The sequence below is a fragment of the Myotis myotis genome, unplaced genomic scaffold, assembly GCF_014108235.1.
Source record: "Myotis myotis isolate mMyoMyo1 unplaced genomic scaffold, mMyoMyo1.p scaffold_m19_p_1, whole genome shotgun sequence".
Classification (NCBI taxonomy): Eukaryota; Metazoa; Chordata; class Mammalia; order Chiroptera; family Vespertilionidae; genus Myotis; species Myotis myotis.
The window spans coordinates 97803090-97818894 of NW_023416313.1; the positions used below are offsets into that span (position 1 = coordinate 97803090).

General features: G+C 41.0%; 1 protein-coding gene across 7 annotated transcripts in view; it reads right to left on the reverse strand.

The window, feature by feature from the left end:
- Nucleotides 1-15805, reverse strand: part of CACNB2 (calcium voltage-gated channel auxiliary subunit beta 2) — a 361380-nt gene that overhangs the window by 39527 nt on the left and 306048 nt on the right. For all 7 annotated transcript variants that reach the window (XM_036345615.1, XM_036345595.1, XM_036345642.1 and 4 more), the window contains 3 exons: nucleotides 6281-6403; nucleotides 4589-4725; nucleotides 527-603 (listed from right to left, as the gene is read on the reverse strand). In XM_036345615.1, the coding sequence (XP_036201508.1) occupies nucleotides 527-603; nucleotides 4589-4725; nucleotides 6281-6403 (337 nt within the window). The remainder of the gene's footprint in view (nucleotides 1-526; nucleotides 604-4588; nucleotides 4726-6280; nucleotides 6404-15805) is intronic.

The window sequence follows — 15805 nt, forward strand, 5'->3', positions numbered from 1 at the left end:
ACCCCAAAAACAGAAGCCACTCTTCCTACAAGAATTTTTATGCTTTTTTGGTACTTCTATACATCTTCCACATCTTCCACAGAGCCTGCTGAGTACGTCAGGGCTATCATTCCCTCATTTTATATTCCTTTCCAAAGTTTTAATGCTTCTTCTCTTTCTTAACATTCAGGCCTACATTGCATCTTCACTGTGGCTGCACTGTGGCTGTCAATGGGCGTGACAATGGGCACCATGGTGGAGGCTAGGAATAAAAGCTAAATACGTTCATCACTTTGATCATTTAAGCAACTGACCATGAACACATTGACACATTTCCTTTTTTGGGGGGTTTGTTTTTCCCCCAGAGCCAGAAAGTAAAATTCTCCAGATTCTTCATAACTGCATATGGGCATTCTTATCTCTGATTCCTTTGAACATTTCTAGGATTCCCACAGGGATTCAGAATATGTACATTCACACAACTAAGTAAGACTGAGGATAGCATGGAATGCAGTGTGCAATTGTTCAGCACTCAGCACCTACTTACCAGATGATGGAGGTGTAGATTTTCTGGAACTAGGTACTATGTCACCCAAACTGGATGATGAATTTCCTCCTAATTTACTGGAGTAAAGCAAAAATTTATGTTAACTCTGACACTTATTTCAGACATGAAAACATTTGTATTGCTCAATAAACAGGATGACTCATTGTGTTTTTAGGGAGCTTTAAATCTGTCTTCTCTACAGGGAGGCAGGTAGTAATTTCCCAGCGGAGATTCCTGGACTGCTGCGACAGCCGTGTAATAGTCTCCGTTCCAAACTCAAGGCTTAATGGTAAAAGGCCCTGGGAGGATGGGAGAGAATGCCATTGATTTCTGTAACCCTCCTCTTTGCCAGCATCACAGGTATAGAGAGGAGAGCTTTCCTTCTGCTTGTATTTTTTTTATTTTTATTTTTTGTATCTTAGAGACTCTCCAAAGCAATGTAAGCTTATTTTTCCTTTTTATTTGGTTCCTGACTCCTTTGCCTTAACTTGATTATTTTTGCTGTGCTAAGATCGAAAGGACTCAGGTTTTCATGAGTGACCTACAAAAGGGAAACACAGCACTCACAAACTTGCTAACCTCTAAAAGGCACACATAGGAACACAACAGTGTCACAGGTATCACTGAACCGCAGGTCAGATCGTGTCCAGGACATTTCTGAAGCATGGCGAATGTGGAGGATTCCGCCTGGTTAATTTAGGGATGATCTGAAGGGCACAGACTTCAGAATGACCACATTCTAGTTTTACTTAAGACATGACTCTGTGTCTTAGAAGGTTTGGAGTTAGCATGAGAACAGCAGCATTTATGTGTCTTACCAGCATACCAAGCACATCAAATAATATATTACTAAATGACCCTTCACAAATGGAGATGGAAAAAATATCTTCAAAGAGTAACATGAAATTTCAGGACAGTCTTATTGTCTAAAGTTTATCATCAGAGTAAAACCAGGGCCTGGTTGGAGTAATTTGCTACAGTGTCTATGCATCAAAGTGCAATATTTACTCATGTAAGCAATAATACAAAAATGCCAATTCCACTAAAACACCACCAGCAGGCTGAATTTTATTGTTACTATACTGAGATTTTAATACGTAAGACAAACATTAAAAATGTTAAGCAACTAGCATAAGCCCTCTACATGTTTTTAAGATTCTTAAAAGATGCTTCAGTACATTTCTCAAGGATACCAGACAGTAGGTAAGATGAATAAAAAGTGGTATTTATAGAAACAATCTCTGGTAGTTACACAATACCCATTATCAGGACCAAAACAGTTTCTTCCAGAATTTTCTTTTTCTAAAGTACCGAGTCTAATTTCAGTTTAAGCATGGATTTGTTTTACATTCTCCTTGAATTTTAATAAAAGCTGAAGTATTGTTTGAATTATGTAAAATTGTGACAAACATTGCAAATAGTCAAAATGTCCAGAACGCAAATTTGTCCTTAACGTTTAATTCTATAAAAATGGCACTTTCTTGAGCTGTGCCACAATTCCACTGCCTTTGATTTCAATCAGAGTTTATAATTTATATATTGGAGTTTTAAAATACTGCTGAATTCTGGTTATGTTCTCAAAACAAAACTCTATTTAAAATATTAGAAGACAAATATAAAAACCTCTGAAAGGAGTAAAAATATTTTCACATATTTAGGAAAAAGCTTAGGGGAAGAAACAGGACAAAATGAAATCAAGAAAATCAAAGCAAAAATTATATGAGACTGTATAGGCCTTTAAGGGAAAAAATGCAATAGCAAACCATGTATCTACTGTAGTGAATACTAACAGCTGGCAATAGGAATGATGATCTGTCTGTGCCTGCCCTGTCAGGTCCTCGCTGCCTGACTCGCAGTGCAGCAGCGTGGTCACCTGATATTAGGCTATAGTCAACTGACCAGTTCCCATCCTGATTCCACCACTTTCCATTCTGTGACCTTGGTCAGGTTTCCCAGCTTCTCTTGGCCAGTTTCCTCCTCGGTGAAGTGGAGGCTCTAACATACATCCTGTTCCCTTAGGTTCTTGTGATGCCGGGCTGATCTCTAACACTGGTCCAGGGAAGCCCACGGGGGAGGCAGAGGAAGCCATGCTTCCTTCACCATTTCTGCAAAAACTTCTCCCTTCCTGCTCTTTAGAAATAGTTCTTCTTTCTCAGTTTGTATGGGAAAGAGCCAAAGAAAGGTACATGAGTCTATATCTGGAAAAGCTCATCCCAAATTTTCCTCAAAGCATTCCACTAAACACTATTCCTAAAACATGAACCAAGGAAAGTTTTCATAAGATAGTTTAAGTGTATACATGAACAATATCCCCAGCCCGCCATCCCCACTGACAATGCGTACTAACTCCAAAGGCTCTGAAAAATCCTCAAATAACTTTTCACCATCCTAAACCCATTTGACCATGAAACCCTCTTCTCAAGTGAACTGACAGGAAAACTCTGGAAAATGTGGAATTATCTTGAAAAAAACTAAAACACAAACACAATGTCCCCAGCTGAGATAACTCCAAACCTCAACAAACTAGATACAGTGCTATGAATTCATAACAGCAGTGCCTGTGCCCCAGGAAACTGAAGTCGTGCTGCATTATAAGCTTTTATTAACTAGTATGTAGACACCATTATCAATATGGAGAATAGAAGGAGACACACTAAAGCCAGCAGAACACTGGGAATGGCATGAGTGGTGTCAGGTCTTCATCCCACAGTAAAATGCACCTGCTTTGTTTACCTCCATGCCTCTACTTTTTTATGACTAAATACATCCCATAATATGAGGGCCCCCAGTGACCCAGGGATTAATAAAAGTCAAATACAGGATAGAAGTCTCAAAAAAGGGAGAGATCCATCAGAACTGAAAGAGCCTGACAGTTATGAAATACTATTAAAGAGGACGGATGGTTCACACCAAAAAGTATCTTCCTGTTTTACTTGGTTACAGATGCTTGAAAAAAATTCTTGCTCACACTAGAACATTATCATTGACAAAGAATTTGCATCATTCTATAAACAAATAAAATATAAGCTAGAGAAAATAGGAGCCAGCTATTGACATTAAAGGACTTGCCCATGTCACATCCTTTCACACAGGGAGAAGCATGCCATGTTCTCGGACTTGGCCGCATGGGGTTCAATTTCAAAGTCACCCAGTCTGAGTAACCCTTTGAGTGATTCTCTTAGGGAGAGGCAAATGACTGCCAGAATGCTAGGAAGGGTTATTCACCCCAAGCCTATCACATAACTCATTTTATTGCTATCTGCAAAGGCAATTTTAACTGGTTTCATATAGAGTTTCCCTTTAAGTGCTTAGCAGGGAGAACTGGAAATTGATTTTCTCAAGTGAAAATGAAATCTAATAGGCCACCAGGGCTGCTCTCTGCCAATGACGTCTGCGAATGTCATCTCTAAAACATCTTCCAGCCATGCAAGGCAGCTAGAGATATGAATTAGCCACCACGTGTGCTCAGTGTTAGAATACTTTCAATGAAAGATTAGGACTTGATAATTTCCTCTGCACTGAAGCCTGAATTTAATATTCTATGACCTTAGTTCTTTTCATTAATTATAATACATAATTTGATTCTCTCCCAAATCAGATGAAAATGAGATGCTGGTTGAACTTTTTATTTTTTTATTTTTGGTTAATCCTCACCTGAAGATATTTTCCCCATTGATTTTTAGAGAGAGTGCAAGAGGGGGGAGAAGAAGAGAGAGAGACAGAGAGAAAGAGAGAGAGAGAATCATAGCATAGATGTAAGAGAGACACATCAATTGGTTGCCTCCTGCACGTGGCCTGATCAGGGTGAACCTGCAACCCAGATACATGCCTTTGACCAGGAATCAAACCTGCAACCACTGGGTGCATGGTCAGATGCTCTAACAACTGAACACACCGGCCATCGCTGGGATGAACTTTTTAAATGCAGGACTTGTGATATCATCAATAAAGTCTATCAATAGTCCACCTGATAACATGTAATAAAGATTGTGGAATACAGCAAACAGCAGCATGTGAATGATTGCATAATCTAAACACAAGCACTTGATGTTCTTCTCATACCTGGAGTAGAATTTCCCTTGCTTGGCTCTCTGTTCATGCTGTAGCCTCATATTCTCTAGTTTCACTGGACTTGGAATGAATCCGATTTCACAGCCTTCTTTAACCAATCGCCCTATCCACCAGTCATTGTTAAATTTCTAAACACAAAATCAGATTTGTTAAGATCAGTGCAGAGAAGTTGTATTATGGCAATTACAATTAGCTATGCTTCAACTATCACACTTCAGAAGACCCTTAGGTTCATGGGTTAAGCACATAAAAGTGAAGTATTTTTAGTTAACATGAAAACTTTGTCTAAGAATTAAGATTACTTTGAATTCTACCATAGCTGCTGCTGTCGCTGTGAGTAGGTTAAACTCTCCTTGCTCAAAGATTCACTGCCCTTCCTAACAAGAGGCCAATAAAAATTACAGAGTGTTACAGAGGTCTGCCTCTTACAGAATCCGATGAGTTAGAAATACTAACACTGAGACATAAATACTGAAATCTACCGGAAATTTTTTGCATCAGAGCAAAATTTACCTTTGGGCAAACAGGTTTATAGTTAGTGTGGTACAGTGTTCACAGGTGATTTCTTTACTACTGATGATGAACATTTATCTGTGCTGGATGGAATATTTATCCTAAACTTTTATGATTTGGTGTGATTTCCTTCAATTGAGTAGTATTTTTCAAGCTTGTTCCTGAACATTTGAAAGGAGAATATCCATTCTGGTTCCTTTTCCTCTCATGGTGGAAAGAGATTCCTCTGCAAGCATCAGCCAACAGGAGAAGACCCTAAATTAATCTTATATCCTGTCATAAAGTCAGATTCAAGGCACACCATCACTTCTGAAAACTTTTTATCCTTCCCTCCTAGCCAATATTTCACACCTGTCTTTAAATGTTAATGAGATGGCTCTTTAAATAGGCTCCTTTGCTTATAACCTCTGGTGCGGTGAACAGTTAAATTTACAAATGCTTCCTAGGACATATGCTCCCCGGACTCCAGTGGTAAGTTCTGCAGGTCCAAGGAAGCCGCATGCTCACACCCTGAGAACACCATGTAGGGGGTTTCTGGCCACTCGATAGTGCTCTGCACAGCAGGGATTTGGTCAGTGTCGACTCAACATAAACCTTAATTAAGGGTGAATTTGAGTCATTGTTAAATGCAAGGGGGTGACTTCTGGCATGGAGGAAAGGGAGTTTCTTGCTGTTTCTTCCCTTCTTGACTTCATCTCCTGCCATTCTCCCTTCCACTGCAGAAATCAACCCCTGAAGGAGGGTGAGGGCGCCATGGTCTGAGTTTAGACATTGTCAGCAGAGAGGAGAGGTCATGAATTATAGATATGATTATTAAACCCTCCCCAGATGGTTAAGCTTGAGATACGAGAAGAAAACAGCACATAGTCAAAGTTTCAAATTAAAATAAAAAATACAGGTTAAGCATAAAAAGGGACCATCTCCAAGAGCTCCCAATTTCTGGGTCACAGAGCCCAGGGGAGCCTTGAAGTTGTCGCAAGAGGCCTGCTACTGCTTTCTTCTTTATAAAGGTTATATTCCTATCAGAAACAGTTGAGAGGCACTGATTTCACGTGGATGTTATGCAAGTGCCCCTCTATGTAATACTATTTCACAGCAATAAGAAATACAAAATGATGTTTCAAGGTAAAAAAAACCCATGTGGACAGAAATTCAAATTATTCCCCTTACTTCCTTAACATGCAGAAAATCTTTTGCTTCAAATGAGATGGCCATGCCGGGCACCGGAACGTCATCTTCATGGGCTGCGCTGTAGCTGACGTTTGTCCGAACTGCAAATGCAACAGGTTTTGTCTACAGAGGGGAAGAAAGGGAGGAAAAAAAATAAGAAACAAGTGTTCCCTCCATTTCCCCCCAAAATACAAACACATACCGAGTAACTGTTGTAATTGTTGTTTTTTCCACTTTCATTTCTTATCACTAAACATTTTATTAGTCAGTACTCAGCGACATACCATGTATTTCCAAATAGAAAAAAGCAATTGTTCTCTTCAAAAGCACTACAAGTAATGAGGGTGAAGATGAACTACTGAAATATGTTTATCACTTGCCAGTGTGACAACTCAGAGAATAAAATGCCCAGTTCTTTGGCTTCAGTGAAAAAGACTTAGTAACTGCTCCCTCACCCCAAACATCTTTAATTAATAATTATGACATAATTCCAAAAGGTACAATGTTTTGACTGAAAAAAGCAGCACAAACTATATTTGCTGATTTACAGGTAAGTGTTTGAGATAGAGATCTAGGCAATATTTGTTTATCCACCAGGTGGGAAAAAAAAAACATCTAGGAAAGTTCAGAAACAGTGGAAAGAGGTGTTTTTCTAACTGGCATTGTTTCTTTCACATTATGTATGGCAAATGGATTTCTTCTGAGCAGTTTCTCCCTACTCAACCAATGCTTTATCTGGACTTGTACGGGAGAAAAAGGGAGAATTGGAATACAGAACCCTTCTTCATCTCCAGATTTCCCACAATTAATCCATTCTACCTGACTGCTATCTGGGTTGAGGACTGAGCTAAGAGCTGTGTTTTCATTTCTCCTTGAATTTTTTATTTTTTATTTTTTTATTGCTTAAAGTATTACAAAGTGTATTACATATGTGTCCTTTTTTCCCCCTCGCCCTTGACAGTCCCCTAGCCTCCCCTATCCCCTAGTGTCTTATGTCCATTGGAATTTTTTTTTTTAAATACAGATTTTATTCCCATAGCTACAATATTAATATACTTAACTTTCCCTACTATTCTAAGTATTCTACCTTTAAAAATTGTTGCACAGAAATCCTCTTTCTATTTAGAATTCTTTCCTGGGGAGACACTCCCAGAGGTAGCATGGGTAAGCCTTGATTTATCAAGACTTTTAAAAATTCTGTTCCAAACTAAGTTCAAATGGGCTGCACTATTTTGAACTTTAACCGGCAGTATCTGAGGGTGCCCTTTTCAATAATCCGTAGTCATAATCAGACTCAGTTTTACTGCTAGAATAAGGATTTTCATGACTAGATTCATCCATTATTCAAAAGACCTTTGATCATAAAAATATAGACATAAGACCTTTTTGTATGCTAGTGGGATCTTTCGTTTCTCTCGGGGTCTTTTATTCCTTGTGGGATACAGAGTTTAAGTGTGGCATATTTTTTTCATCACTGGAAGCAACATAAATATTAAATGCACAACTCTACAGAGAAGCCCATGGAAAATCTCATGTCTTTTATAAAATGATCAACTTTTTAAACACTGGAGTAGCAGCAAGAGGGGACACTGAAACAAAGAAAAGTAAGAGGGTGGTGAAAGTTAGTAATTTTATTTTCTCAGATTAAGACATCAGTTCAGAACATGCCTCTTTCCTTGGCTCACCTCCTATAATCAACGATGCTACCATTAGATGTGGCACTTTATACAGGAATCATCTTTATAGGACTTACAGCTAGGAAAGCGGGGCAGCAGAACCCTATCTCTCAATATCTTTACTTCAGAAATGATATTTCTAAAATTAAAATGGACAAAAGTCAAAGTGTGTGTGTGTGTGTGTGTGGGGGGGGGAAGTTGTAGCCAAGATAATAGAGCTTATCAGCTTGAGAGAAAGACCTCAGGATGCTAACCAAAGGGGCTGAATGCCAATGTCATTTTTTATTTGCTGAACTCACTTCGGCTCTACCTACCTCAAACAGCGTGCGTATAACATGGAAGCTATTTTCCACATCAGTTCCATTCAAATGGGTTTAAGGACGGGACTCTGCATGGAACTGGATTTAAATGCTATTCTGCCACTGACTAGGTGAGTAGCTTGGGCAAATTCCTTACTTTCACTAAGCATGTTGTCTCATAGCTAACATGAGAGTAATTACACCAACTTGGCAGGGTTGTTAAGAAATTACAGAAAATGCAGGTCACGAGGCTAGGTTAGTGTTTGGTACAGAAAGAGAGCTCAATAGCGGGCACTTGCTATATACCCAAAGTAAATGCTATACAGAAATACATGTTCCCCCCCATACTCCCTCATCTCTAAAGGCCCAGCACAGATGACTTTCTCTGTGATCTTCCACTGTAACCCTCCTCATACCAAGCTAGTTACCACAGTTTCATATCTGCCAGATGATGCATGCTAAATATAATCCTATAAAATAAAACCCTAATATGCAAATTGACCAAACAGCAGAATGACCAGTGGAACAACCAGTTGCTATGACACACACTGACCACCAGGGGGCAGATGCTCAGCGGTGGTGATCGGGGAGTGGAGCTGGCCAGCAGGTGGTGCCAGGCCACCAGCCAAGGCTGGTGCCAGCGGGGGGCCCCCGATTGCCCCGCCCGCTGGTTGTCCCACAGACCGGCCCTGATCACCGGCCAGGCCTAGGGACCCTACCTTATATATTGGGAACAGTCTCTTAGATTTAAAAATTAAAACCTGGCAAGGCTACTCTAACACTGAACAACAGGATGATGCAGCGATGACTTGCATGGACTCTGGCTTGCACATTTGGTGGTCAGCCCTGATTCTGACACTTACAATTGTGTGACAAAGCCAATTACTTAACTTCTCTCGGCTTCAATTTTTCCACCCATAAGATGGGGAAAATGGTACTACTACCTCAGAAGGATCATGTTATGTACTACTTTTTATAATCAGGGCAAAAAAATGTAGCTGCCCATGCAACAGCAAGATGCCTTTCACCTGTATAAAAAGTATGGTCACTGGTGTATGCAGCGTCCTGGATTGCGAGAGGGATGTCTGACTGCGGGTGGGTCTAAACCGGCTGTCGGACATCCCCCAAGGGTGCATGCTGGGCTGAGGGACTCTCCCTCCCCTGTGCACAAATTTCGTGCACTGGGCCTCTAGTATAAGTATATTATTCAAGATGTTCCTCTCCATTGTGGATTCTTTCCCACTCTCTAGGACTGAGAATATGGTGAAGTTTACCCATAACCATTTCATTCACAGTATCCTGTCTCTTTAATTCTAATTTTCTTTGCTCATCCTCAGATACGTTGTTTTTTGTTTGTTTTTAAGCAACTTGAAGTCCCATGTAATCATTTTTCATCACACGTATCCTGATTCACATTGACCCCTGTATTTGGGGTCTACTCGCAGCATGGGCCACGGCCTCCCAGGGCTTTTCCTCTCATCAGGCCTCTCCCTGTCCCCCACTCAGACACTCACTCTCAGTCTGGACACCTCCTTATTGTTATGATTTCCAGCATCACCTCTGTAATCAGGGCTCTGGGGCCCCCCTTCACTCTCACATCCATCATAACAATTTGTGATGATAACTGATTCTTGGGGCTTTTATGTCTTGAGGCCAGTGGCCATTGACTCTTTAGTTTTTGTTCCTTAAGGTAAAACAAAGTCCTGAGAAGAAAGAACAAGCAGGAACTCAGAAATGGTGGCCCTACAGAGGCCTCATAGGAACACCAGGAAGAATGGGCTGTGCTGACAGACAGCTCTGAAACACGCTGGGACACAACGGGTGTTCTGTGCCTTGAGGGAAGCAAGGCTGGTCCAGGCCCCAGCACCGAAAGTAACGGTGAGCTGAGAAGTGGGTTCTGCCAGGGTCGTAGGTCTCCCTTCAAGTTGTCCTGTGCCTTCCCTCTAACTCCAGGGCCTCCCAGGCTTGTCTGAAAGGCTGGGTCATGCTGGAGGGGAAGAAAGTCAGAAAGCATATGTATAAAGATGGCCCAGAGCCTTAGACGGGGTCCTATTATGACTGAACTGTGGAATGGTACTTAAATCCAAATTCAGATTTAGACTGAAATTCATCCTGTGCTACAGGATCACTGGGATATGAAGGTGATTGGGAGACCTTAATATCTACTTTCTACTTTCTTCCCACCCCTTTAGATATCAGGCCAGGGCCATAGCGCATCTCAGTAAATGGAACTGATTGATTCCTTGTCTTTTTTTGGTACCTCCTATGGACATATGCTACAGAGCATAAGGGTGATCGGTAAACCACTCGTGCTTGGTAGCTTCCTTTTGACACACAGAATTAACGTTTGCCACACGTCAGCTTGTGGACTAAATCTGAACAGATGCTCAGAATGAAGCAGTAAGTACCAATTCGATAAGGGTAGCATCTCATTATCCAGACTTTATACAAAAATGCTTTAAAAGCACAAAGGCTGTGTCTTTTCACCAGTACCCTCAGCCTGTTTTGGGTTAATATTTCTGAAGAAGGGAATGAGTAAGTGATACAGAGGTAAAGAAACTCGTGCTCTCCTCTTCCAGGTCCTTCTTCATCTTGTACATGGCATGACTTATGATGATAAAAGCTACCAGTCTGCAAGGTGCCCAGCAAAGTGCTGTGTATCCTGCATAGATTGTTTTTTACATTATCTTTAATTTCTTTATTGGTTAAGGCATTACAAATGTGTCCTCATCCCCCCGTTAACCCTAGATTGTTGCATTTCAGTTAATCCAGCAACTCCTTTTCCCAGATGAGGAAACTGAGGCACAAAATAGTTCTCCTGGGCCATAAGTAATGGAGGTGTATTCAAATCCAACTCTCTCTCTCCTGAGCCTGAGTTCTTCATGCAGTTTCAGACTGCCTTTCATTCAACGGGGGGTGGGAAGGCAGCATTGATGGCAATTTTAGAGAGCACTTAGATGTGTGTGTGAGGTTTTCAATACTTGAAAGTTGTATTTTACAAAGGGCTCACAAACTGGTTGGTACAAAAAAATGTAGTCTGTCCTGTAGCCTAATTAGCCCCCCCCCTTTAATATAAAACACAAATGAGCAGAGTTTTTATATGTTAGAACTAAGGGTATTCATTATAAGCTCATGCATTTCTACAACTTTGACTTAAATCAATCTGTGGCCCAATACATCAATAACAATGCCAAAACATGATTTGTTTATTTATGTATGACTTTTGTTTCTTCACATCTTTTTTCCACAACATATAATGGTTTATTGATGCAAAGAGAACTGAGATGTTTAAATATACATGGTTTCATGGCTCCAAAGAGCCACAATGGACACCCCATAGGGAGATCTAAAAGCCACAATCACTGTCGTTCCAAGAACGTGAGAAAGTCATGCGAAGTTCTTTATAGAAAACTAGAGGCCCGTTGCACGAGGATTCACGCAATAGGCCTTACTTCCCCTGGCTGCCGGCACTGGTTTTCCTCCAGCACCTGGGACCCAGGCCTTTGGTCCGGCCGCAGCGGAGATGCCAAGCCTCGAGGCTAGGCTTCTCTGCTTCGGCCCGCAGCCAGGCTTGGCTTCTCTGCTCCAGCAGCAGCGGAGAAGCCAAGCCTCTTAAGTCTTCAGTCATCTTCTGTCTTCGCTCTGCGCCTGCGTATGCAAGTTAACCAGTGGGTGGCATCTGGCGGCAGCGTCTGGCGCTGCCCACCCCATCTCCCTGGCGACCCAGGCCCCCAGCCCCTCCTTGAGCAGTGGCCAGGGCGAGAGGGAAGCTTGGCTTCCTCTGTCGCCAGGGGCAACCCAAGCCTCCAGCTCCATGGCTGCCGCCATCTTTGTTGGGTTAATTTGCATACCCACCCTGATTGGCTGGTGGGTGCAGCAGAGGGATGGTCAATTTGCATGTTCCTCCCCTTTTATTAGTGTAGATGACTCATGCCAGCTGGCGTGGGTCAGTGGTTGAGCATTGACCCATGAACTGAGAATTCACCAGTTTGATTCCCAGTCAGGCACATGCCTGGGTTGCAGGCTCGATCCCCAGTAGGGAGCATGTAGGAGGCAGCCGATTGATGTTTCTCTCTCATCGATGTTTCTATCTCCCCATCCTTCCTCTATCTCCCTCTTCCTTCCTCTCTCTCAAATCAATAAAATAAAAAATTAAAAAAAGAAAATGATCCGTGGACTAACTTTAAGGATTTTAACTAGCCTTAAAGTTACCTTGGGAGCATTCTAACTTTGCAAGTTTATCTCTTTGAGGAAGATTCCTTTTCTGTGTCCCTCTCTATAGGAGCAGCTGCTGCGTCAGCTCTCTGCAGCACCACGAAGGCTCTCTGGCCTCAACAGTTGCTTGGGAATTTTTACTCAGTTAACAGCTCTTCGGGTAGACTTCTTTCGATGGGTGATTACATTTAGTTATCATACGGCAGGATGCTGCTGAGGAGCCAGACCTCCGAAGTTCACCACCTCCTCCAGCAACAACCACTCAACCCTCCCAAACTTTCCTCCTCATAGACGTCTTTATTGTAATTCATGCCTGCTAAGCCACCTCCCCCCCCCCCCCCCGCCCCTTACTGCCCTTAATCATGCTGCCATATGGTCTACTCTGCTTAGAGACTGGTGCCTGGGACTAACAGACACATATGGGAGCTAATTGGGCGGGTCTAGAGGATATTCATGGATAGTTCTGAGACCCCTGGACCTGCTTTTCCTCACAACCAAAGGCAACTCCATTAGTGCCACAGGGGCCAGCCTATGGAAGCCACTAGGCTCCTGTCAGAGATACATCTGAGGTTTATAGCAGGAGCAATTTTTATTTTCTCACAACCTTCTAGAGTTAGATCAAAGGATGTCAGAAAACAATTATTATAAGAAGAAAATTAACTTAAAATTCTCTTTGGATCCAAGAATTTCACTTCTGGGAATATACCCAAAGAAATGAAAACACTATGTTGAAAAGATATCTTGGGCCCCCATGCTCATAGCAGCATTATTTGTAGTAGCTAAGACATGGAAACAACCTAAGTGTCCATCAAAGGATGAATGGTTAAAGAATTTGTAGTCACAATGGAATTTTACTCAGCTATAAAAAAGGAAATCCTACCACTTATGCAACACGAATGGACTTTGAGGTCATTATACTAAGTAAGATAAGTCAAACAGAGAAAGAAAAATACTGTATGATCTCGCAAAACAAAATAAAACAATACAAAAACTCGTTAGTCATGAAGTAGAAAGAAAACAAATTATCACAAATTCATGGCACTATTTCTAGTTTTCTTCTTAAACAATGACTTAATGAGCCCTGACCGGTTTGGCTTAGTGGATAGAGCGTCGGCCTGCGGACTGAAAGGTCCCAGGTTCGATTCCAGTCAAGGGCATGTACCTTGGTTGTGGGCACATCCCCAGTAGGGGGTGTGCAGGAGGCAGCTGATCGATGTTTCTCTCTCATCGATGTTTCTAACTCTCTATCCCTCTCTTTTCCCCTCTCTGTAAAAAATCAATAAAATATATATATTTTTAAAAAAACAATGACTTAATGAGTTAAAAGCAAAGCAAATTTTAACAGATATAACTAAATGCTCACCTTCAGCTTATTAAAATATGCTAGTGATAGGATACCTACTGATAAAAAAGCAAAATGAAATTCATTCAAAGAAGAAAATAAACTTCTGATAATGATTAGTTACTTGAATTGTCATGTATTGATTTTTGCATTTCTTAATATAAAGACATTTTAATATGCTAAGTAGACATGTTTTTCCATTTGCATTTTAAAGCCATCAAAAGCTAATACTATAAAAGGAAAACACATATTTTAATATATACAATCAATTTGTCTTAAATTTTAACTACTTCTAATCTGCAATATTTTAAAAAGTTCAAAGAAAAGTATGAATCAGATTCCTATAACAAGAGACTACAGAAAAGAGAGCTTAAAAATCTAATCAGTTTTTATCCAATTTCTTGTGGCACAGAATCATTTCCTATGAAATCTGCTATACTCTTCTATAATTTTACATGACTCCAGTGGGAATATATCTATTAAGTCTTACATAAGAAATACACAGGAACCCAGGAGATGGTGATGTACTTTCAGAAATAAGTACTATCTGCTTTATGACATACTAATATTTTAGTTTCTAGTTATCTCCTGATTAGCACTTCTCAAACCATTTTGCCATCTTCAGTGATAACCAAAAATCCTTCCAATATAAAAATGAAAATCTTCAACTTTAATTATTCCTTATATAAATACAAAAGATTCCACAGCATATTGAGTCTTGCCAGTCATTGAACTTTTAAAAATCTTTGCTTAATTTATTATAAGCTAACTAGGGTAGTCTGAGAATTCTCTAGTAGCAAAACATATCAAACACCATAGTGACAAAAAAATGTAACAACCAATTATGTATCCTGATAACTGAGCATTGAATCAGACAGAATAAGCAAACAATCCGATTCATCACAGGATAAAATTTATACATGTAGTTCACTTATTTGAGAAATTAAAATTTCTTTTCCAGAATTGACTCACTTAATGAATATTTATTAAGTACATGTTTATTATCTCAAGTTCCTGTCCTCACATAGCATAACATATTCTAGTAGAGGAGATATCATAAGATAACCAATAATTTCAATTAATGAATAAAGTAAAAGAAAATTATATGAGTAGAGAGTAACCATGGGGATAGAATGGGCAGACAGCATGAATTGGGGTGGTTAAGGCAATCTTCTTCTGAATTTTCAATAATCCATTTGTCCATCCTTCTCCATCCACCTGTCCATTCATCATTTATGTGTCAGCTACTTCTGGACAGTTGGGATACATCCTATATAATAAAACCCTAATAAGCAAATCTACCAAATGGCAGAACGACCGGTCGTTATGATGCGCACTGACCACCAGGGGGCAGATGCTCAACGTAGGAGCTGCCCCCTGGTGGTCAGTGTGCTCCCACAGAGGGAGCGCCACTCAGCCAGAAGCCAGGCTCATGGCTGGTGAGTGCAGTGGCGGTGGTGGGAGCCTCTCCCACCTCGCTGCAGGCAGGTGGTAAGGAGCAAGGGGTCCTGGACTGCAAGAGCCCTGAAATGCAAGAGGGATGTCTGACTGCTGGCTTAGGCCCGATCCCCTTGGGGGATCTCCCCCAAGAGGTCCCGTACTGTGAGAGGGTGCAGGCTGGGCAAGGGACCCACCCCCTCTGAGTGCATGAATTTCATGCACTGGGCCTCTAGTCAGTAAATAGGATCCCTTACCTTCTAGGGGTTTATATTCTAGAAGGCAGAGGTAGACCATGATTAAGTAATAAACACAATAAACAGAAAAAGTATATAGTACATTACAAGGTGATAAATGCTCTGGAAAAATAAAAAAACAACAGTAAGGTTTGGAAAGCTAGGGAGTAAGGTGGCGGAGCTGGTACAGTTTTCTGTGGGAATACAGGCAGCCTGCGTGGAGGAGGTGACATTTAAACAAAAGCATGAAGGAACTGAGGGAATGCAGATATCTGAACTCCAAGCAGAGGGAGGAGCCAGTGCAGAGGCCCCACACTGGG